Source organism: Gouania willdenowi, chromosome 1, assembly GCF_900634775.1.
Source record: "Gouania willdenowi chromosome 1, fGouWil2.1, whole genome shotgun sequence".
Taxonomy (NCBI): domain Eukaryota; kingdom Metazoa; phylum Chordata; class Actinopteri; order Blenniiformes; family Gobiesocidae; genus Gouania; species Gouania willdenowi.
In genome coordinates this window covers 24,489,322-24,514,252 of record NC_041044.1, presented here as the reverse complement: position 1 = coordinate 24,514,252, position 24,931 = coordinate 24,489,322, and the positions used below count along the sequence as shown (strand labels likewise).

Sequence of the window (24,931 nt, the reverse complement as noted above, 5' to 3'; positions counted from 1 at the left end):
TGGTCCCACACTAGGCGAGAGATGACCGTAAATAATACAGACTATAGAAATAAATTCCTTCAGGAGGCATTTGAGCCAAATAAAAGCTTGAGAACCACCAAAGATTCATGTTTTCTCTGTCATTTTTTACTTTCTGCTGTGGGCTGTATTCAGTGTTCCAAGGGGCCAGATTTGGCCCGCAAACCTTGAGTTTGACACAGGTGTTATACATGCTTGAGAACATGCAAACTATGCTCATAGAGAATTTGAAAATGAATTTTTCTCAGAAACAGCATCACTGTCTTCCATCCACCTGCAGCCACAGAGAAGTCCTAAAACACCATCAGACTTTGCTGTAGATCAGTATGAATATCTGAACACAAACCAATGACCTTCAGGCTAGTAAAGCTCCTCTTAGCGGGTGCTGACCTGAACCTGCACTGAAGAACACACACATTTGTTTTAGTGTTTTGTTAGCCTCTGGACAGATGTGAAGCACATGTGGTCCCGTTACGTGCTGCGTGTGTTGTGCGCTGAGGGGAGTGGAAAGCTTCGGCTGTGAGCTACATGGTGCTCATTTTTTTCAAGATGTCGTCGCTTGAACAGAGGCTGTCGCGAATTGAGGAGAAACTAAAGCAGGAAAATGAAGAAGCCCGCCGGAGAATCGACGTCAACATAGACATGAGTCCGCAGCGGTCACGTCCGAGGCCAAGTGAGTGTTTCCTGGGAAGGCCAAGGGTGTCGATAGCGGTTAGAACATCCCAGGGTGAGCTCAGAGAGGCGGGGAAGGCAGAGACGGATCACCGCTGTAGCTAGCGCTCTGCTAGCAGGCTAGCGGCTTGCTACTACACTAGCTACATAAACAAACACTGACTAAAGCTAGTTTTTGTATTTTACACTTGTGGTCACAGTGTTATCATGTGGACAGCGCTTAAAGCCTCAACAAGTCGGTTAAATTCAACCCCTGAAACGCTGTTACTGGATGTCAAACTACCAGGTCCCGAAACCTGTTTTGATACCGGTGTTCCACTTCGATTGGTCTTCTCTCTAAGTAGTGATTTCTGACGCAGATTTGTTCAGTGAACGTTGAAAAGACAGGAAAATAATGCGCCACAGAAGCATATTGCATTTATTTAAGCAAGAAAATACGTTCATTGGATTTATCAGATCTTTTTACTTTAATTAATACTATTATTTATTGACAGCATCTAAATTTAACTATACCTTTCACTCTTTGGTGTATCATGTATTCTTGTGTATTTGATGTATGATGTATATTTACACTGAATTCCATTGCTCCAGCATTCAATTCAATTTTTATTTGTCAAGGTTGTTTATCATAAATGTTTTACTATCTGAAAAACTCCCAAGTTCCTGTGAAGTGTAAAAAAAAAAAAAAAAAAAATGCAATCCCATCTACTACTATACACACATTGTATGGTAGTATTAGTTTTATCTATCCTACTTTATTTTTTTTCTACTACTGTAATGTGTGTGTATCTGATCCCTAGTTTTAACAGTCTTTTACTTAATTATACACTTATTCAACGTTCTTTCGTCTTTGTTAACGTTTTTATTTTATTTATTTATTTATTTATTTTTTCCCTGTGGCTTCATCATAAGCAATTTCCCCCTGGAATCATGTTTATAATAAGATTAACATAATTAAGTTCAAGTTTAATATAAAGAAAAACATAACTTTGTTTATGTCTCGCAATAATCCTCAGTAATGTGGGAAAATACAGCACAACGCAGTGTTAATTCATAATATATTCTCAGTTGTTTGTTTATGACTCTAGCCTTAGATGTTTTTTGATAACGTGACGTTTGACTAAATTGTGTTCATTTTGGGGGGAAGTAATAAATATTCTACTTTATTTTGACTACAGTGGCTTTTTGCGGTCGTTTGTTGGAGCATTTTTCTTTCGTTTTCATCAGCGGCTTCTCTTTAGTGGGTCACCACTTTCATTGGTCACCAGTTGAAGCGCGACACCATTCCGTTAAACATGCTAAGCTAACCAGCTAAGTGACTCGGACTAGTCAAATTAGTGTCAGGCCCAGCGTCAGTGTGAACATTTCACTTTGTATTTTAAACACCTGAGATTTGCCACTCATCCCGTGGGTTATGTGCGTGTTCATGTGTTTTTTGACGTGTTTATTTTGACCTTAAGTTGGTGTTTACGGTCATTTGTGAGCCTCTAACAGGGCAGTGTGTCGGGAGTGTGAGCTGCATGTTGGAGCTAGTCCTGGACATGTTGTTGTTCGTGCCTGGGTCTAAAGAAGATCCAAAGACATGTTGGAGTTGGTTTCTATGGATATGTTTAAGTGAGGGTTTTACCTTAAGACTGTCTGAGTTGGACTTCAACACCACATTCATAGACTGGTTTAATTTGGTATGTAAGGAGATCTAGGAGACCTAGGGATGTCCCGATACAACTTTTTTTCACTTCCGATCCGATACCATTAATGCAGCCTTGTGTAGTGGCCGATATCAAGCCGATACGATAACAGCACAAATCATACATACTTTTATTACTTATTTTGTAGTGTGGAATGACCGAAAAGGCTTGATCAAGTGATGTTACTCAAACAGAGAACAATAGTCAGCAACAGCAGGTATGAGAAAAACTGACCCATTTATTATTAATCTTTTGGTTACATACATTTTAACCTTCAACATATTATCTACAGTATTTTACAATTTAATAAAATTAATAATATATATATATATACTGTATATATATATATCAGTTATGATATCAAAGATTTTAGATGCAGTCAGATAAAATCCGATATTCATTTTCTGGCTGATATCGGACCGATATCTGATATCAATATCGGATCAGGACACCCCTAAATTAGGGCTGGGCGATATGGCCTTTTATAAATACCGCGATATTTTTAGGCCATGTCACGATACACGATATATATCTCGATATTTTGCATTACCCTTGAATTAACACTTTGATGCACAAAATCAGACCAGTATGATGATTCTATATGTCTACATTAAAACATTCTTGATCATACTGCATTAATATATGCCAATTTTAAACTTTCATGCAAAAAAGGGGATATCACAACTAAGTCAAAGTTGACATAACTGTATTTATTAAACAGTGAGTGGCTCAAACATAAAATTGTCAACAGAAAGTGCACGTTCTGTGCAAAATTGTCACAGAGACGTTTCAAAACAAGACATTAGTGCAGGATGCAACTCACATGGCATTTCAAAACACAAAATTAAAGTGCACTTTTTGTACATAATGCCACTACAATATTTTAAAACAAATAGTGCCCTTTTGTGCATGTTGTCATTAAGATGACATTTCAAAAAAAAAAAAGTCCGCGAGTTTAACGGTATGGTCATTTTCAACACCGCACAGACTACAAGCTGCGATATATCGAGTATATTCGATATATCGCCCAGCCCTACCCTAAATACAGCGTTTTTTTTTTTCTTTAGCAGATGTTTTGATCTAAAGTGAAGTACAACACGGGCAGTAGTTAGGGTTAAGGGACTTGCTCAACATCCCACAGTGATGACCCAGGTTGGATTAAAACCAGTGACCCTCCCATTACAAGCCCACTTCTTTAACTGTTACGCCATACACTTAAAAAGTGGATGATGTTAAAATACTGAATGCTGACAACAAAATGTTGTCTTTATTAAGTATCGTTATAAAACACTTGGATTGATTTACAAGTTTAGTGTAAAACGATCTGACGAAGAGATAAAAAGCAGTCAGTCGTGACTTATGGTCAAACAAAGTTTTAAGAAGTGACTTGATAGATTTTGCTGAGTTTGCCTTTCTGAGAGTTTTGCCCCTTGTTAAAGTGGCCAAACCAGCCTGTCATTGCCTAATCTTGTCAGATCTCAGAAGCTAAGAAAGACATTTCACCTACATTGCATAGTATGAATGTAGTGTGTGAGTGAGTGTTGGGCCGATGGCGTAGTATGGCAGCCTTGCTTCAGTCAGTCTACCCCAGAGCAGCTGTGGCTACAATAGTAGCTTACCATCACTGTGTGTGTGGAGTGAAAGAATAATGCAATGTGTCTATGAAAGGTGCCATATAAATCCAATTTTTTCAGAACATTGCAAAGTTTCCCGCAATTAGATCTCAGGGTGTAATCTGGCTCCTTGTTACGTGGAGGTTTCTGATTATTTAAAACTAAGAACTATTAAAAAAAAGACATGAAATCACTTTACATAGTTAAAGGCAAAGGATGAACGATTTGAAATGCATCCATATCGACTTTTTTTACCTTTATTTATATATATATATATATATATATATATATATATATACACACACACACACACACAGGTCACAATACGATACGATATATAAGTATAAGGTGATTTATACTTCAATATCGGGATATATCGTATCGTATTGTGACCTATGTATCGGGATACAAATCGTATCGCCAGATACCAAGCAATACACACCACGAGTAGGTATTAATAATCTAGACTTCAGGGTGAAAATAAGGTTTTCATTGGGTCAATTAATCAAGACTCAAATAATTGTAGAAAACAATTCTAAAATAAACATTAACTCACAACAAAGGTGTAAATGATGCAGGTTAACAGCAGCTCAAAAGGTTCACGTGTGAATGTATTATATGATTTGGGTCGTGTGCCTCATAAATCCTTAGAATTTAAAGCATCAATAGCTGTAGAAACGTGTGTACGCCACCTCGGGACATCAGCACATTTCCACGCTCACTCCAGTTTTGATAAATCCGGATTTTGATGTGTACACAATTTTGGGCTTACGTACCTTTTGTACATGAAGCCCCTAGTCATTTCTGTTAACCACCATGGCTTGTGGCTTGTTTCTGTTTGAAGGTTGAGCATGTTTTATGGAAATTCTGAGACTGCTTTAATATTTTAGAGAAGTTTAAAGCTTTACACTAAGTTGTCCAATAATAATGTGCATTGTTGTTGTGAACGATAAAGTAAGTAGGATGGCAGAGAGGGGATATAGGATGTCCTTACTTCAGAACAACATGACTGGTCCTTGTAATCTTCAGTCAGGGTTCTGCACCAGAGTGTTTTAGTGCTGGAAAGGGAAGGTGCCCAGTGGGTGTTGTCAGCTTTGTGTTTTTGCATTGGTTGAGTTCCACTTGTAACATTTAATTTGAATTAAAGAGTTACTTTTAGTCTGCAACTCTAATCGTTACTTGTGGTGAACTCCTAAAACTGATACTCCACTTTTACCACAGATCCTTCATTTATTTATATATACATATATATACACACACACACACACACACACACACACACACAGGTTTTAGGTCCCTGCAGCTCTTTCATTCAGGTATTTTATCCTCATGATGAACTGTGTTCTTTCTTGTCTTCCAGAATAACTGTTCTCTTGAATATTAATTAACTAAGTAATTTTTTTTCTGAAATGATTGACCATTTCTTGAGCCAACCCAAATCAAGTTTCGACTCATTAAACAAACACAGGCCCCCCGGGCCGGGGTCTCGCTCTATGATGTACTTTTTGTTTTTTTTTTACATACTGTTATTATGTTATTAATCTATTTTGTTGCAGGTATTGTCTCAGATTTGATTTATTAATAAAAAGGAATTTAATCAAAGAATGATCCTTTTAATCGCACCTCATGTGGATGTATCTGCTACACTGTGTAGACTCTTTCTTACCGTTCTCATTAAAGCACCAGATGTTTGCCCATCTGCCGCTGAATTCTGTCCCAGAGGAATGTTTACTCCTGTAACGCTTGTTAAAATCCGCCCTGCTGAGTGTTGTCAGAAATTAGTTGACCTTTTTATTTCTTTAGGGCTGAATGGGCGTGGAGCAAGAGCACCGAGGATTATTAGTGTCTAGATGCAGTGTGCTGCACAGCTGATGTAGTTCTAATTGGATGTAATAAGAAATAAATATAATGGCAGCTTTGTAATTTCCCAGCAGACCTCGGTCTTGTGCCTTTTCACAAAGTGTAAGAAGAAGAATTGTTTTCTGAAAGCGTAAAATCAATTTTGTGTTCATTTTTTGCTTTAATGTAGTGCGAGTGTGAAGCGGTGCAATAATGCGAGTGTGTCTGTATTCTTTCCTCCGTCTAGTCATCGTGATCCAGCTCAGTCCTGCTCCAGCTCCTTCCCAGCGTGCAGGTATCATTCAATCCATCACTCTGCCACTGAACCCTCCCCAACCTCTCTCCCACCTAACAACCCCACCCTCCACATGCTTCATCTTCCATTATGAAAAGATTATGATATATATTGGTTAACTCTGTCAGAGGAAAACCTGAGCAGCAGTTAGATGCGCTAGAGATATGAGGAAATAACTGCTTTAATACATAGTGATGTTTGCAGTAAAACAGAGCTATTTCCTTCCATAATACGCAGTTTTAAATATAAATAGTTTAAAGCAACCTGAGCTGAGCCTCATTAAAATATGTGTGGGAACAGTTTCTCGTCCATCCTCATCCACATATGACAGCTTGTTTCACTCTGTACTGGATCAAACTGTGACTTTACGTTGGACATAGTATGAAAATAGTTGAATCACAAAGACCAACGTGGACAGAAGTCTGTGTTTGTCAGAGTTTTAATTAATCGCGCAGCAGCAGCTGAGTGATCACAGCTGCTGCTGCTGCTGCGTGACACACAAGTCAGTGTGGCTTCACATGTAACTATGTCTATATTTCTAGTGTAATATAATGTTCCAGTTCATCAGGGCGCTGCACTTATTCCAGGGTTAGAAGCGCGTAAGAGGAAAAGGACTTACGCACACCGGAGAATGTGCGTAAAGCCAGATTTGAATGGGAACACCTACATTTTAAGGCAGCTCCACCCACAGTGCGTAACTGGGATGAAGGCGCGCAGCGACTGACTTAAGTACAGGGAGAGGATAGCGCTCAGCCAAAAACAGCGCCACTGCGTGGCTTTTTGGACTTGCATGCATGGGAGAATAGAGCCCTTAGTTTCTTACATGTACCTTCATTTTCATCTTACTTATAATGTATGTTAGAGCTGATAATGTGTCAGGCTTGGTTAAGGACTAAAATTGACAAATGGATTCAACTTAACAAATGGATGTGGGACACATTAAGGCTACTAAAAATACTTTAAATTATGTACTAAGCATTGTTTGACATAACAAGTACCTTATGTAATAGTTAGACTTTAAATTGACAGAAGGAATTGGACAAAAATCACAACCGATGAAAAATTAAATGTGCTAAAGGTCAACCAGACTCGAGACCTATCAAGTTTCCTTAACATTAAGGGTGAAACTCTTTAAACAGTTTATTTTAGGGTTTTTTTGTTCTTAATTTTGATTCACAGACTGTTTGGATATTGTTAAATTAATAAGAAGCGTGTAAAGGTATTCTGTGAATCAAAAACACAATGCTCCAATCACTGTGAGATAAACATGACTCCACCGACCGACTCGTACATTTTTTTGTGAAGAAACAAAATGAATCTTGTGGATTATATGTAGTCTGAATACTTTTACTAATTTAGATTATTATATAATATTTACGTTTTCTGTTTAAATGATTTCATTGGTTATAAAGCCTTAGAATACTGAGGACAGTGGAGGCTATACAGCATGAAGTAGAAGAAAAATAACGCCATAAAACAACGAATACAGTATACCTAAACTCCTATCATTTCAAACTCAAGTTTTCTCCACTAATAGGAGAGCATCAGTGGTTATTTGTCTTCTGCTGATATTTTATCCCACCTTACACCATCTCCCTCTAAATTCACACCGTCCCTCTATCTTTCCATCCCGTCTCCCCTGTCTGTCTGTCTGTGTGTGTGTGCCAGTGGCAGGGCAGTGTTGGTATGTGTCGAGGTTCACAGTGTGTGTTGACATACGTCGGCTGATTAACATTTGTTTTACTGGAGTCAGAGATTCTCAGTGCATGAGGCTTTTCTGCACAGCATGATGTTTGGGGTTGGCGTTTCCTTGACACGGTCTCTAATCCAGCATCCCCACTGGTCATCCTGCAGGATGCTCTGACCTTACTGGCCGCTGTCTTTTTATTCTTTGTGCACTGACTGAAAACCTGCCTTACTGTGTGAGTCTGACTGTATGTCTGACATCCAGTTTCATCTCTGCGCTGCAGTTTTAGCCACATTTTTCACATTCTGTCGGTCTCTCCCACTTCAGGCTCTTTGATGTTTTAAGTGTCCGTGGACAATTCTATCAGTTTTGCAGCAGCACAGTGTTTGTGTGTGTGTATGCAGGACGTGGTGAAGCAGGACCTGCAGGTCTCAGGATTTGTGTATATACCTCTTGTTTTTTTTTCTTCTCCTTGCTTTGTCTAACTCTTTATCCATCCTTCTGTAACCTGTCCAACTATAGATGGGCCATCTGTGCCAATGGCTGCGCGAGTCTTCCGTCCTCTCTCACTAACCCCCACCTTTCCCCATCTTACTGATTCCCCCATTGCAGGTCTTTCCAGGTGACTCATGGATCCAAACAACCACCAGCACTTCCAGAGGAGCTGCCTTCACACTACAGAAATAACATCAGCTTTAGTGATAGTCAAGTAACATCTGCATAGTCTTTTAAATGCTTTAAAACATAACAGTAGTCAAGCCCTCAATGACAACGTTCATGCTTCAGGAAGTCATCAAAGCCTTTGACTTTCTGTCTCATCGCTGGTTTGCATGACACATACTAACAACGTTTTAAGTTGTTCTCCTGAAAATTTCTTGTATTTCTCTGCAAACATTTCTTCTGTTGTTACAGAGCTGCTGGGTCATGATTAACATATCATTGCATGTTCTGTCTTCATGTAGACCGTTACTATATCTGATTTGACCTATTTTAATGCTCATTTGCACAACAAATAGAAGAACAAATGGCAAGACATCATGAAAATAAAGTATGACGAAAATAATTTGAGTTAGTCAGAAATATACTTGTTGTACTGTTTTTCTATACCAATTCTTCTTTAAACGTCATGGTTAAATTCAGCTTTAAAGGAGGAACGCTTGTGATCTCAGCCAGTTCAAGTTCTTAAACACTACAATAATCTACAAACTATCAATAAATATTTCAGTAGCAATTCTCATGTCTTAAAAACACCTCTGACTCTTTAATCTGTGTCTAATGAGTCGTGTCCCTCCCTCCATCCTAGCCCTCCAGCTGCCCCTGGCTAATGATGGAGGAAGCCGGTCATCATCTTCAGAGAGCTCGCCTCAGCACCATCCCTACCCCAGCCGTCCACGGCACATGCTCACCCTGCCCACGCCTCCATACGGCCTACAGCGGAGTCTAGAAAAGTACGTAGACTCAACCACACATCCGAGACATAATCACGCAGGCATTTCTCATTTACTACATTATCTACAGAATATTTTTTCTAGACACTTTTTGTCAAAAGTGAAAACATCCTCAGAGATCAGCTTTTCAGTGATGAGTTGTGCACTGGGGTTTGATTTTAAAGCCGATTTTACACCAGCCTACATAAGAGGACAGACTCACGAGTACAGAGGAGGTGTGAAGGTGTAAATACAGACTGAGAAAAAGTCTCAGTAATTGGCCACGTTATTTACTCATACAACAGCTTAGTGGTGCAGAAAATGGAGTGTATGCTGCAATATAATGGACCCACAGGCTGGAGAGTGGAGAAGCTTATCTGGTGTTTTCACACTGAAACCCATTTCCTGTAGTTTCTGCCATATTGGGCTGTTGGTTTAACACAGTGTGTTGTTGTTTTTCCTCACTTACAGTGCAGAGATTGACCAGAAGTTGCAGGAGATCATGAAACAGACTGGTTATTTAAAAATCGACGGTCAGGTAAGATGTGCTCTCAAGATCTCATTGTAAATGAAAGTAGCTTTTCTCTTAATGTCTGCAAAAATGGAAAAGTTGAGTGTGCACATATTGTATGTGTTGGCTTGAGCGATACACTAAGGTAGTGATTATTGACATTGTTGGGGGAACTGAAACCAGCTAGTTTCATCAGTGCATTTACCATACCCATTGTAATTGGAAAAATAAAATCTTATTTCTTCAAAACAAACATATGGACACGCACGTAAGTCTTTTGCTTTGTTTAAAACGCTTTTGTTTTACTGCATTTGTCCTGACCATTTTGAAATCCCTGAGACTAAATCAACCAGGCCTTTTTAATTTGACACTAAACATCTGGTCTGTTTTTATTATTCAGTTGCCATCAGTGAACAATTAGTGTTGAAACCTTGACAAGTTTTCACAAAAGCAGTTGATAATTGTGGATTGGTGTATTCTTTATGAATAAAAACAAACCAGTGTTGTGTTGCAAAGCTGTCTGTTACACATTACATTTATTTATGGTTTTACCTTTAACATGTCTATTGCTCTGCGGTTTTGACATTAAAAATGATCAGCACATCAGATGAAGGTTTAATGCTGGGTAAACCCACAGCAGGCCACTGACCAATCTATTACAGGGTCCATTTTAAGACTCCATTGAACTCAAGTTTGTTTTCACTGCTAGATAGGTCAAAGGATTAGACTGGGTAAGGGAAGCAGAAACACCTGGTTTTGGTTGGTTTTCACACTGCCCTTTTAAAAGTGCAGCACACTGCCATGTACAACAGCTGCTCATTCAGGCCACTAGGTGGTGTTGCTCTAATCAATGATTTGTTATGAAGGAAAACAGCCTGAAGAAGAAGAGGAAGGAATTCTTGTTCAATGATTGGCCTAAACCAAAAATGAAAACCACTTGCTAATATTGTTCTTTTGAGTTTTTGATTTTTGTCAGACTTAACACAAACTGTGGCTCAATTGAAGACCCCCTAGTTCCAGGTGGACTGATGTCTACCTCTTTAGTCCACTGTTGATTTTGAGGATGCGTTCAGACCTTACTAAGTAAAGCAGACTAATCGAGTAAACAACATTTTGTTTTATTTAAAGCAGACAAAGTAGGGCAGTTTAAATGCACCCTAACATACTTAAAACTGGAGTACAAGAACAAAGTCAAAACACACCTAGAGAAAGGAACCAAGATTCATACTCTAGGTATCAAAGTACTGTAAGACAACATGACACATTGTTTTTTGATCCATTTACTTTCCCAGCACTAATACAGTAGATATGTCATCTTCCTCTGGCCCTTATAAAAGCAACATTGACAGAAAGGGAAATACAGATTAAGCCATCGTTAATTTGCCTCTTCCGTAATTAATTGTATTGGTTACCATAGTATAGAAAATAGAAATACAGTGAACATGTCAGTATGGTTGGAAAGGAAGATAGTAAAGCTGGTTTAGGAAATTTATGCTTTTGGGAAACATTCACAATTGCTGATGCGTCCTTGGCCTGACATGCCTCCATTTTCCAACAATTAACAGAAATCAATCTCCAGCACAAATGTCAATTCTAACCAGACAAAAAAAAACATTTTAATCACCCATTGTAATCCCTGAAATCGTTTTTTGTTTGTTTTGGATAAAATCAGGACTCCACTGTCTTCAAATGTATGTTCAGATCTTGGTGAAATGCTGAGTTGTCATGTGGAATTGGCTCTTTATTTTGCTTCAAGTAAAACTCCCAAAAGGCCAATTTGTCTTTACTAATTTCACTGATAACTTTAACTGGCTGGTTTGTGTGTTGTCCAGAGGATAAAGACTGGCCTCGTTGAGCAGTTACTACACAGCACTGCTCGATTGAAGCTTGAGAAAATTGTGACTCATTGCTGCTCTTCAGATAATTTGGTTTGTTTAACCTTCCTCTCGTCATTAGTCCGGAGAGTTGGCACATAATGAGCTTAATGATTCTTTGCTTCTTACTCACAAATGACAAAGCAGGGAGATTATGAGTCTCAGACATGGCTATTGTTGGAGAAGGTTAATGACACATCCAAACAGTTTTGAACTTTTTGGGTCCCATCATGCATCTGCAGCGGTATCCAGCAGAGGTCACAGACCTGATCAGTGAAGGCGAGATCGGTAGTGGAACTTGTGGACAAGTCTTTAAAGTACGATTCAAGAAGACAGGCCACGTCATCGCTGTCAAAGTAAGACCCTACTGCACCCACAACAGTCTGTTCATGTCATATGTACTGCAGTTTGACCTCCACTGTGCTTATTTCCCTTATCCTGTACAGTAGAGGTTCATAACTTGTGGCTCAGGACTCTAAATATGTTGAGTAATTTGAACACATGTAACTCCAAAATTGTCATCTTTGCCACTTAACAACAAATCATTCACAATCTGCTTTTACAATTGAGGAATATGTGTACAATGACACTGTTCACAGCCTGTTAATGCTAATGGCTCAATTTCTGCTTGTAAAGAAGTTTTTCAGACACCGTCAGTCTCACTTTAGCTTCAGCGGCATCATCCTGGGTTTTCTTTTTTTTAACCTTTTATTATTATAGAATGTGCGCAACCAGTTTCTCTGTAATAAGCACAAATTGCAGTCTTTCAATTTCAGAGATTGCTTTGTTGTAGCCAGTTAAACATTCAACAATTTCAGTCAGCTACCTCACGGTGGGAGGTTTAACGACTTGTTTTTGTTCTTACGCTCACAACATTGTCTGTTTTTTCTTTTTTCTTCCACGTGTGTCACCAGCAAATGCGTCGTACAGGCAACAAGGATGAAAACAAGAGGATACTGATGGACCTGGACGTTGTGTTGAAGAGTCACGACTGCCCCTATATAATCCAGTGCTACGGAGCCATAGTGACCAATGTGTGTGACAAAAAAACACAATTATCTTTTCTTTTGTTAATATCAAGTGTAAATGAATCATCCGTAAGTTGTTTGGTAAAAGTTAAGTGTTTTTCTTTACAGACGGATGTATTCATTGCCATGGAGCTGATGGGAACGTGTGCTGAGAAGCTGAAGAAGAGAATCCAGGGTCCCATCCCAGAGCGAATTCTTGGGAAGATGACGGTGGCAGTAAGTCTTGTAACAACTGGCAGCTTTCAGTCACTATAACTACTATTGAAGCACTTTAACTGTGTGTGTGTTTCTGATGTAGATAGTGAAAGCTTTGTTATACCTGAAAGAGAAGCATGGCGTCATCCACCGGGACGTGAAGCCCTCCAACATCCTCCTGGATGACAAAGGTCAGATTAAACTGTGTGACTTCGGCATCAGTGGACGCCTCGTGGACTCCAAGGCCAAGACTCGCAGCGCTGGCTGTGCCGCCTACATGGCTGTGAGTACAACGAAAAAGCTTTTATCTTTCAAACTTGCTCAGTTTTTGTTTATGCTATTAGATTAATGTCCAATAAAGTACAATGCAATTTTTTTTTTACATGCATAACTCCAATTTTAAACTTTTAAAATATTTTAAGCAGGAGTTTCCTCAACATAATTGAGTTCTATTTCATCCCTGCTGACCGCCAGAGGCGGTGCTTAAAGCACTGAATCTTCCCTTTGCGCATGCGCAGTTCTAGTATAAATACCAACAATGTCAGCTGTGACCCCTGGGTGACCCAAGAAAGGTAATAAGTTCCGGTGTCACCCGAGGTTTGTTTCCTTTTTCTTCTCCGGTGCCAAGAATACCGCTGTGTATACAGTTACAATCTATGCCTGCCTTACCTGGTGGATTAAAAGAAAGTTTATATCCCTGCAGGAAATTAAAGAGACAAAGATAAGATAATAGAGTTAAAGCAAACAAATTCATTTGTAATATTTCATTCCCTCACCCAAAGAGAAAGTGGTTTGAAAGCAATGGGGAGGACCCGGTGCTTTGCTTGGTCCCCACAGTTCTGAAGTTCCTGCCGTCTCTCCTGGATAAGTGTCGGGCTCCTTCCACCTTAAAAGTCTATGTGGCTGCAATATCAGACCAACATGCTAGGATTGACAATGGCACAGTGGGGAGCCACAACCTTGTGGCGTTGTTTCTCAAGGGGGCTTGGGGACTTCACCCACAGAGAGCTCCACGAGCCCCTGCATGGGTCCTGCATTTAGTGCTGAATGGCTTGTGTCAGCCTCCCGTTGAGCCCCTGGCAAGGGTGGAGCCACAGTGGGTGTCTTGTAAAACTGCGTTTTTTCTCACCTCCATCTTGACAAAATGTGTCGGTGAGTTGCATGCGTTATCGGTCAGCCCATCATGTCTGAAGTGGCAACGAGATGGTACAGGTGTCACGTTATGGCCGAAACTCGCTTTTATTCCCAAGGTGCTGTTCAATTCACATTCTAATCAGCCTATGAGGCTTGCACAATATGTATCAGGGCTCTGAGATTTTATATTGAAAGCACTGCAGCAACTCATACGTCTGCACAACTTTTTGTTTTTTATTTGGGTCCCAACAAAGGCTCTGCTCTCTCCAAGCAGTGCTTTTCTCACTTGATCATAGATACTATTCATCATTCGTATCAGGTGTCAAGCTGCCCTATATATATATAATCGGGTGTGTGTTGTCATTCTACCAGGAGTGTGTCTACATCTTGGGCTGTTTTTAAGGGAGTGCCCCTGGAGGAAATATGTGCTGCTGCCTTATGTATGGCGCCATGCACATTCTCCAGATTCTGCAATGTGGATGTTGCTACTCTTCATCCACTGGGCATGGTCCTTCAATTTTATTCTTCGGAGGCTTCTCAGTAAGGTTGGTGTCTTGGAATCCTTGTGACTACGCTGGTATAAGTCGTTCAGTGCTTTAACCACCGCCTCTGGCGGTCAGCAGGGATGAAATAGAACCGTCAGAGTGTTATGTCACTCCGAATCCTCATGTGCCCATGTGAAGATCCTTTAAGAAACTAACCTTTCTTGGGTCACCCAGGGGTCACAGGTGACATTGTTGGTATGCATACTCAAACTGTGCATGCGCGAAGGGAACATTTAGTGCTTTAAGCACCGCCTCTGGCGATCATTTAGGATGCATAGAACCGTAGTTAAATTCCTAACTCTCGTTTTAATGTCATGAACGTTCCATCACTATTTCTGACTCTGAGAGAAACAATCATTTTCACTATAGACTCTGTTGTTTGTGTTTTTACAGCCTGAAAGGATAGACCCTCCTGATCCCACCAAACCTGACTATGATATACGAGCAGACGTGTGGAGTCTCGGCATATCTCTGGTAAGACGCAGAGATGACCAGAAGGCTTTTGTGTACTTTCATGTGTCACTAAACCCCTGCTTTCTCCTGACCTACCACTAGGGGGAAATTCAAATACTGCCTTGATTATGGGCGTTACTTCTGAAGCAGTAAGACACGCCCAGTCACAACGCTGCCCTGACATTTGTGATTAACTATTTCAATCCCATACACAATCCCCATGTGGAGCAGCACACACAGCACTACAGACATTATTACAGGCGTTCCAGCCTCAGTTCATGGCTGAGCAGGAGCTGGAACGGCGCTTACACACACAGGAAGACGCACATGCGACAAGAACTACAAGCACAATGTGTCTTCACATTTGCGCATAGCTTGATGAACCCTCTGATTAGCGCAGAATCTGCTTTTTATAGAAGTACAGAGTCACAGACATCACCACAGCGGAGCATGGAGCATTGGATCTCGCTGTTTAGCTGCTGAGAGAGCATTGTTGAGCTGTGATTGGAGGAAACCCTCCTCCCTCCTCTCAGCTTTTATAGGAGGGACGGGACCAACAGTGAAAGTTGATGATGCGCGATGTCACAATAATCTGTCCCAGCCAATAGCAAAATTCAATTGTAATAGCTGGCAAAATTAAAATACTTTTAATAAAATGATAGAAGTTGGACTAGGATCAAACAACAGCACTAATTAATACCCAAATAAATATGTATTCAGCAGAAAAAAAGGTTTTGGGTTTAGTTACTCTTTAAGAAATACCTAGATATGGTTGTTGTCATATGCTGAGTGGGATGCTGTCGTTGCAGGTGGAGCTGGCTACAGGACAGTTTCCCTACAAGAACTGTAAGACAGACTTTGAGGTTTTGACCAAAGTGCTGCAAGAGGATCCTCCTCTCCTGCCCCTCAGCATGGGTTTCTCTCTCGACTTCCAGTCCTTCGTTAAAGACTGGTGAGTTAGTGTCTCTCTGTAAATCATAGGCTGCAGTTCTCACAGAGCCGCCTAAAGATTTGTTCCATACTGAAGTAGTTCCCTTGTTCCATGCTCAGAGGCTTGTTTGCTCTCGTAGAAAAAAGTGTGTTATTCTGAGAGCCTGTTTGATCATTGGTGTATTTTAGAAAGTCCAGTGCTACTTAATTTAAACTTGAGTTTTTCAAATAAAAAATGTTTTTGCTTAACTGTGTTTGTTTTACTTTCAGCCTCACAAAGGATCACAGAAAAAGGCCAAAATACCACCAGCTTCTCGTAAGTCACTTTTTGTATTGATTGATAAAGATGCTTCAGAATTAACTTCAGTAAACCCTTTGCCCCACATTACTGTAAATAAGTATTAGTTTATTTTACAATACAAAGAGTCTAATATAGTTTATACATGATCTTAAAGGCTTTAAAATTTAAGACTTATCTTTGCAAACAATCTGGATGTCATCAGCTGTTTTTTTTTTTTCACTTCAGTCACACTCGTTCTTTGCATATTTCACAGCAACTTAAAATGTTCAGTATTTACTGGGATTGATGAGGTTTCTATGTTGTTCTTGTGTGGAGCGACAGAAGTAGAACAACCAATCAAAGCTAACCTGTTTTCACCATCTATGCTCGAACCTACAGGAGCACAGTTTCATCCGACGTTACGAGGTGCTGGATGTGGACGTGGCTGGTTGGTTTCAGACTGTGATGGATCGCACTGAGTCACCACGCAGCAGCCAGTGTTACAGCCATCAGCACCAGCTTCATTCACTCTTCAGTAGGTAGCCTAGCCTTGATTAGCCTGGCGTTAGCTTAGCCATACGCTAGACTAGCCTATCTTTAGCCTTGAAAAGCTGAGACTCAGTCTTTTAGTCTAGCGGTTAGCTGCTAATCCCAGTGCTACATCCATTCTGCCTGTCCACCGGAGAAGAGCCTGCAGACGAGGGAGACTCAGTGAAGAACTTTGATTGGACGGGTGGTTTGATGGGCGGAGAGATGGACTGGCACACAGTTGTGAAGCTGACAGCAGAACTTGTGTATATTAGTGTGTTGATTCTGGACTGACAGACACAGGGAAGGGATTACACCACACTGTAGTTTAACGTCATTCATTTATACATTAATGTGTAACACCACAGGGAGTGTAACAGCCTCACATGCTAATGTGTGTGTGTGCGTGTGCATCTACATTATTAGTAATGGTTGACCTTAATGCGCTCAGCTTTGCTCCATACTGTGGTTTGTTTAACAGAGTAGTCTTTGCACACTGGATCAAAGTATCTCCACACATCACTTTGCACATACACAGTACATATGACTCAGTGGTGCAGTTTTCATCTTCAGGTGTTTCTATCATCACACATCCTCAGGCTGCGTAGGTATGTGTGTGAGTGAGAATTTCCATAGGCGTGTATTCTCTATGGAGATGTTTAGAGGCGGATTGTGTTTGCAACATTGAATTTTTAGTCGTTATTCACATTCGCTATAGCTCTAACACATATTGACAAATGTGCTAATTGTGTAGGCACACCTATCTTTTTATTTAGCAGATACACATTAGAAAAAAAATCAAAATAACCACCAAAAAAATTAGTGTTGCTTTGTAGCAAAGAAACGAGGGAGTTGTTTATGAGGGAGAATGTTCAGGAAGGAAGAGAAAAGGTGAGGTAGGAAAGCTTAGTGAATGCAGAGAAAGAAGAGGGGAGTTATGTGCTCACTGATAATCACACATGTTTAAAAAATGCTCACTGAAAGCAGGAGTTGATAGAGAATATGTTGTAGGTAGATGTTAAAAGTGGAGCATTTTTCTTTATTTTGCTTTCAGTTTCCCTACCTCTGTCTCATTTTCCACCTCTTTAGCTGCTTTCACTCGTTAGTGTGATGCAGTGCTCCACATGTGTACCAAAGGCTCAGTTTAGGTTGTTGTTAGTTTGTGGAGTTTGAGAGGTTTGGACCAGTGTTTACACACTGACCTGGAGGCTTAATCAGCCAAACGCTCAAGATTTGAAAAGTCATTCCTGGGGTCCGCAAGATTCACTCATCACTTTAAAAACAGGATTTTTTTAAAAGATCATGTCGCATGACTCCAAATAAAAGTAAGATTTAAAAAAAAAAATCTATATATATATTAATAATCTTTGAAGGTTCTTGGTCATATTTTTATGATATAGTCAATAAAATCAGTTAAAGCCTCCCTATCAGTTTAATTTTTAATAATAATTCTACATCACAGGTGAAAAACGTTCAATGTAATATTTTCAATGGGACACCCCAAGAAGTGCAACACTATTTATGAGGGACATCGATTTAAACACCAATACATAAACTGTTGTTTCTTTTAAAGATAAAAATATTAAACTCATACATATATTCTGGAAGACAAAGTATAATGTAAAAAATTGTTTACTCACCCAAGTTTAACTTTTTATCCTAATCCCCTATAAAGAGTTTACAAATCCATCCATAATAATTTGTAATTTAAATGTAATTAAACAACATTGATAAGGACATATGGAGATTACTATCAATTCCACATGTAGATATTTGCAGAGTCCTTCAATAAGATGCTGTTTCAAATTGACTTTCTTTAGTTTAGTTTGTTTCAGCAATTAATTATTAGGACGTTAAGTTTAACAGTTATATAACTCATAGCTTATATCATAAATTTGTGTTTTTATAGAGTCCTTTCCTTTTTTTTTTATTGTAAACTGTTCAAAATGCCTTACCGTGACCTCAGACCATGAAAAGTGATAATTTGGCTCCTGAAAAACTTTAGTGGTTTTATTACGTTTGAACGATTCTCACTGTATTCCTCATTTAACAGAGAATATTGCTTTATACTACACTGCAAGTCTTTTAAACCATTTTTTTAAAACTGGTTTTAAGGAGTTTTTGTATAACGATTCCTTTGGATTTAGTGGTCAGAAAAACATAATGTATTTATTTCAAAATGTTTGAGGTTTTAGGAATTAGTCGCAGTATAATGTTTATAATAATGGTTATTTCACGTATTTGATAAAATCTTTTCACATTGCAAATTAATAGAATAAAGATATAGTTGCACATGAGCTGCTTAAATTATTTTAAGTTAAATACAAAGTAAGGATATGAAATAACAGGATAGAGGCGATATCACAGGCTGAGAATTTCTGATTACGGCCCTGAAAATCCTGCACAAGCTGCTAAACATGCTTTAATGCCTGTAAGATCCCTGATGGTGTGATCAGCGGCCCCTGAGACCTTTGGAGTTAAGATCACTATCCTAAACTCAGTCTAAACGGACTTGAGGATGTCAACTATTAACAAATAAAGATATTTCAACTTAATGAGAGCATTGGCCTCCCCTCTTCCAGGATTACAGACTGTACCCTCCCACACTCTGTTGTACAAATCAAATCACTGCTAGACACAGAGAACAGAGGAGGAGAAATAATGGAGAGAAGAAATCAGGAAGTATCAGAGAGGAACCGGGATACGTGGATGTTTTTGAGATGGTTTAGCAAACCAGTGGAAAAGGAGGAGAGGGGGAGAAACAGGAAGTGAGGTGAACATGAAGTTGGAGAGTTTAAAGGAAGTTTGACAGGTGAAAAAAAAACCTGAGAGACAGATGGAATAGGAAGTAGGAGTGTTGACAGGAAGTAGGAGTGTGAAGAAGAAGAAGAGAGGAAATGAGATGTGACTTCATCAGCTGAGCTCTGAGGCTAGCTTGTACTTGTAGAAAGCTTTTACAGTGTTATACCAATCTGTACCTGTTAGTGTGTTGTGTTGATCATGTTTAAATTGTGTTATTTATTTACATTGCTGCTGCTACTTTTGTTTTTGTTTTGTTTTTTGCTTTAGACGCTGCTGTCACTTCTTTTCCCCAAAGGACAAATACTTTCTTCTTCTTCTTCTTCTTTTAAGCCAAATAAGTGAAATAATGCAATGTCTTCACATGTTACCAAATACTGGGGCGTGGCCCGGGTCTGTAGTGAGCAGAAGTAAGTGAGAGAAGGTCAGAGGGGTGAGGAGCTCGGCTTGACTAAAATACTAACTCTTTAAATCACTAATGGCTCAAATGCATCTCCACGGCTAATGCGAGTGGATTCCTGTTTGTATCTAGCAACACTACAGCTATTCACGGCTTTGTCAGTTAGAGGGGCTGTCTGTCCGTCCGTCCAGATGCTGTCAGTCACATCTGTCTGTCTATCCATCCCTCCATCTGTCCACAGTTCGCCTGCAAGCTTGACAACCTTTACTGTTCACACCAAAGGTGACCACGACTCAACGAATACACAAACTGTTGTTATTGTGACGACTGTTGTTAAAAACATTATAACTGATTACTGTAATATACAGTATATATATATATATATATATATATATATATATATATATATATATATGGGGTTAGTTGGAGCGTGTGGGTGTGTTATATACTGAACCAACACGCTCATCCTTCTGCTCAGTTAGTCATGCTAACAGTTTAGAACATAAGCTAAATGTCAGTTAAGTCTATGAACCAGTTGAAACTCCTTCATTAGGAAAAAAAAAAATCGTTTTTGTGTTTGACTTAAGTTTGTTAGACAAGTTTTTTTCATTCACAGTGATTCCCACTGCAGAGTTTGATGTCCACCATGCAGGCCACTGAGCAGATGTGATGTGGTGTGGTTGGATTAGCTCTGTTAAAGCTCAGCTGCTCTGTTTGTGACCTGGGAATGACTCGCTACCCATAGCCCATAGTGTGCTCCACTGATGGCAGACTGTAGAACTAAAACACTCACACTTGGATGTTGTGCTTGACGTCACTACAGGAGCAGTTTCAGTGACGATCAACCACTATCTACTGTCTACGTTCTCTTTTATTACTCGTGTGTGTGTTTCACTAGCACACACACACACACTGCCTCCAAATAATGTGCTGATCCATGCGTGTCCATTAAAACATCTGTGAGTGATGGTGCCTCACTACACCAGTCAGTCTGGTGTTTACGTCCTCTTCTCATTCGTCACATCGTCCTCTGACTTTGTATGAAGATGGAAACACGTCTCAGTGCCCTCATGATGTAAAGGGAAGCTTAAAACAACTACCAAGCACTGCCTCCATTTGTAGAAGTGATAAAAAACTATATACATGTGACAGTTTATTAGAGTAGTGGTAAACTGGGGTACGTGTACCCTACAGGAGCACATTGCAGGGGGCATTCTGACAGATTTAACAAATAATTCAAAACTAATCGTGAAATGTTCCTAGTTCCTTTTTAGGCTTTTTTGGGGGGGGGGAGTGAGGTCTCCACAAACTAACAGTACTATTGGTCATTAAATTACCGTCCTTCATTTTCTTGTAATTTATTGAAACAGGGTTATTTTATGCTGTCATGGCCATTTTATCACACTTCTGACAATAGGAGACAATAAGTAGCTCCATTTCACAAAGGAGACCATATTTATTTACTATTGAAGTAATCACATATGAGTTGCATGATATTTTTTTAAAAATAATTTACACTTTAACCTAAACACATTGTTTTGAATTTGTAGATTAAGTCTTAGGAAACCAATGTTTGAGACACATTTATGGGTTTATGTGAGCCCCCTGTTCCACATGAAAAAGCATATGAAATTATGGAGACCCTACTTATGATATGAAGAAGGGGTTTACATGATTTGGGGTACACGGGACAAAAATAGATTGGGAACCACTGTATTAGAGCAAATGCATGACTTAATATTTTAGAGTTAAAAAAAAGTTTAAGGATCAGATATCAAAACTTATTTTGCTTAGAAAATAGATTTTTTTTTTCTTTTGCTGTATATTTTGTTCCCGATTTATTTTCCAAATAGATGTGACACTTGGTCCACTTATAGTGAAGACATGCTAGTAGACGTAGCAATGAGCACTTCTTTTAAAATGATTACACAACAATTTTCACCCAATCTGATGCTTCCAGGATAAAGTTTTCCCGACTAATCGCTTCAGGAAATCCTGAAAAATGCATCATATTTTCATGATGCCTGACAAGTCACACACTGTATCTGATCAAAGGAATGATAGGGGGCTAGGAATAGGGTGAGTAAACGGTTATTATCCTAACTCACTCTCTGTAGGTTCACGCCACCTGTCACTGGTGCTTATGTTCCCACGGCGTAAATCCTAAACCTTTGCTGTTGATATTTCTATTTATGTTTTGTTTACATTACACGTCGGAAAGGTAGCAGGTTACAGAAATAATCAAAGACTAGCCAATGGGGGACGATCGAGCGACACTGTCCATCTTCATACAGCGTCGACACACACACACAGATCAAAATAACAAAGGTACACAGCAGCAGCTGACCCCAACTAACAGTGGCTTTATGTGTATATGAGTTCATCAGCTGCAAGATCAGCAATTTGAAACCCCTAATCTCATCACACCCCTGCGCCTTTGCACAGAGCAAACATGCGCGTGTGTGTGTGTTTTGCAGTTCCATCTGTAAATGAACCAAATATCATTTTCGCTATGCAGTCATTCAAACCATGTCCACGTGCTTTGGACAGGGAAATGACACGTTGAGACTTTGTCCCCTGTCCACAGAGAAACATCAAAGCATGAGACATGTTTAGAATGAGCTGACAAATATTAAAGGATTGTATTGGGTTTGGGGAGGGAGGGGCTTAGACTGTGGTTTGTAGTCTTTTGGGGGAGATTTATGCTGTAAAGTATATGAATCGCATGTTACCGTCATGTTAACTGCCATTGTTTTGTTTTATGTTTTCTCTTCAAAGACAATGTTTTTTGTTTGGGTTTTTTGGTCATTTTTTTTTTTTTTTTTTTTTTTTTGGGGGGGGGGGGGGGGGGGGGGGCTGCACAAAACTTTATCCTTATTTATAATTTTTACACATTATAGTCTGTTTTTTTTTTTTAAATGAATTTAAGAAAAGGTTGTTTTTTTTCCCCAACTTTTTCGTTATTTCTTTGTCGACTTTGCAATATGTTTTCATCTCAGACACTTCACTAGTTGTTGACGAAGAGGAGGAGCTGTACCTTTGTTAGCTGACAGTGTTTGTTGAGACCTCGCCCATGTGCTGTGTATCTTATTTAGTTAGCTGTGTGCGCGTGCAGAGAGTGTGTGAAGTTTGTTTACCAAAAGTCTATTGACGATTATCAATATTAGCCTTTGTTTTGTTTTTTTTTGTCATTTTACTATGTTTCTTTTATGATGGTTGTTGTTGTTATGCTTACTGTCATTGGTTTTGTTGCCGTTAATAATATTATTATAATTCAGGGCAATGTTGACACCAAATTGAACAAAGAAACTGGTGGTTTATGTCTTTAGAAGGTTTTCTTTAGCTGATGAGGTGGAGCAGTCTCTCCATCTCATTCAGAACGCCACTTAAAGATGACCTCTGAGCTCAAAGTCTAATAGTATTTTTTAAATTTATTATTATTTTTGATGTATTGTTTATCTCTTTGATCAGATATGATCAACCTAGTTTTGTTACCCCAGTTTGGGCCATATTTTGTGTGCTGTTTTATTTTCTCTTGGCTGTTAGATTTTTATTTTTGATTTTATTTGACTTGATTTCCTGTTTTATATCTTTTATTCTCTCTGGTGTTATGATGCTGTATTGCTAAGCTGATGGTCGAACACCAGAGCTTTTATTTTGTTTTTATTTTTTTATGCTGAGACTGTTCCGGCTGGTGTTGCACTTGTGATGGGTTTGTTTTTAGTGCTGTTGTGCAGAGCAGGGAGAATATCGGGTGTTTTTGTTCATTTCTTAAGTCACAGCAGTTATGAATCATGTAAATCTGTGACACAGAACAGGAAAATAATTCAACAGTGTATTGTTCTCACTGATATTTATTTATTGTATTTTTATTTTTGTGTGTGTGTGTGTTGCCTTTTTATAGAGGGCAAACAGGACTCAAGCTAGAGGAGCTGTTTCAACTTTTGGTCTGTATGTATTTAATTGTCACACTAATAGTTATCATCTTTAATGAGTTCATTGGTTGAACAGAAACCAGCACCACAGTAAAACACCGTTTTCTTGCTTTGACTTGATTTGGTTTTTCCCCCCCTTGTTCTTCTGTTTTTTTTTATTTAGTGTTTACTGTCTGATAAGCCACAAACTACGTTAAATGTGGTGCTCGGGGATCAGATTATGTTTTTTGTTGTTTGAGACTTTCCTGAATTTTCTAGCTGAGTGCTGAATGACACCAGTGACATTGGTTGATGTTAGGTTTGAGTGATACCTGTTATGATTGCAGACTTTGTGTCTTTCATTTAGAAATGAGCAGGACCTCGCCTGCTTTCATACACCTTTTATTCGGTCTTTTGGAAATAGTTATTGAACCAGCGTGCAAGACTTCTACTCCAATTCCCAGGCAGAAGGTCCGGGGAGGACTGACTTTAATGTATCAGCTTCCTTTATGTACGACACAGTGAGAGTAACCGTATGCATTAATCGACACAGCTTTATTTTGTTTTCTTTCCTAGTTTTCTGGCTATATTTCTCCCCGTCTTCTCCTCCACAGTCTCATTTCAAACAGAATAAATGCCATTATTTTGTGAATACCTCAGGATTCTTTTGGAGAAAACAATAACAAAACACCTAAAAACAAATAAAAACTCGTAAAAAATGTTACGTTGTCTTGTTGGATTTTTTCATCGTTTAAATTCTCGGTTCTTGCAGCTTGACTTCTCACAGTGTAAAGAGTAGAAAGGTATGGAAAGCGGTTTAAATAAGAATTTGTTTGTTTTGTGTCCACAGGATGCTGAAGCCGATCAAAGCTTACAATCAACTTTGAACTTTACATTTTAAACTGGTTTTAAAGTGACCCACGTGTGGACACCCATAAACTAGGTCTAGATTATCTAGAGTACGTGTCAAACTCGAGACCCAGGGACCAAATCCGGCCTGCTCTAGAAAGTAAAGATTATATATATAAAAAAACATTTTGTAAATGACCAACTAATTCAGTTGTAGATATCTCAGCCCCTCCTAATACAAAAATTCAATTA

The 24,931-nt window shown here is 39.1% G+C and overlaps 1 protein-coding gene across 2 annotated transcripts; it reads left to right on the top strand.

Moving 5' to 3' along the window:
- The first annotated feature begins 456 nt into the window (after positions 1 to 456).
- map2k7 (mitogen-activated protein kinase kinase 7) lies at positions 457 to 22,726 on the top strand. Of its 2 annotated transcripts, XM_028456106.1 has the most exons (13): positions 457 to 691; positions 6,078 to 6,125; positions 9,116 to 9,260; positions 9,711 to 9,777; positions 11,867 to 11,980; positions 12,539 to 12,658; positions 12,761 to 12,868; positions 12,951 to 13,130; positions 14,920 to 15,000; positions 15,789 to 15,931; positions 16,180 to 16,225; positions 16,589 to 16,724; positions 19,787 to 22,726. In XM_028456106.1, the coding sequence occupies exons 1-13, from the start codon at positions 547 to 549 to the stop codon at positions 19,846 to 19,848; spliced, it is 1,395 nt and encodes a 464-aa protein (XP_028311907.1). In that variant the 5' UTR covers positions 457 to 546; the 3' UTR covers positions 19,849 to 22,726. The 2 variants fall into 2 exon arrangements, with proteins under 2 accessions (XP_028311907.1, XP_028311980.1); XM_028456179.1 differs by lacking the exon at positions 6,078 to 6,125.
- The last annotated feature ends 2,205 nt before the right edge of the window (positions 22,727 to 24,931 follow it).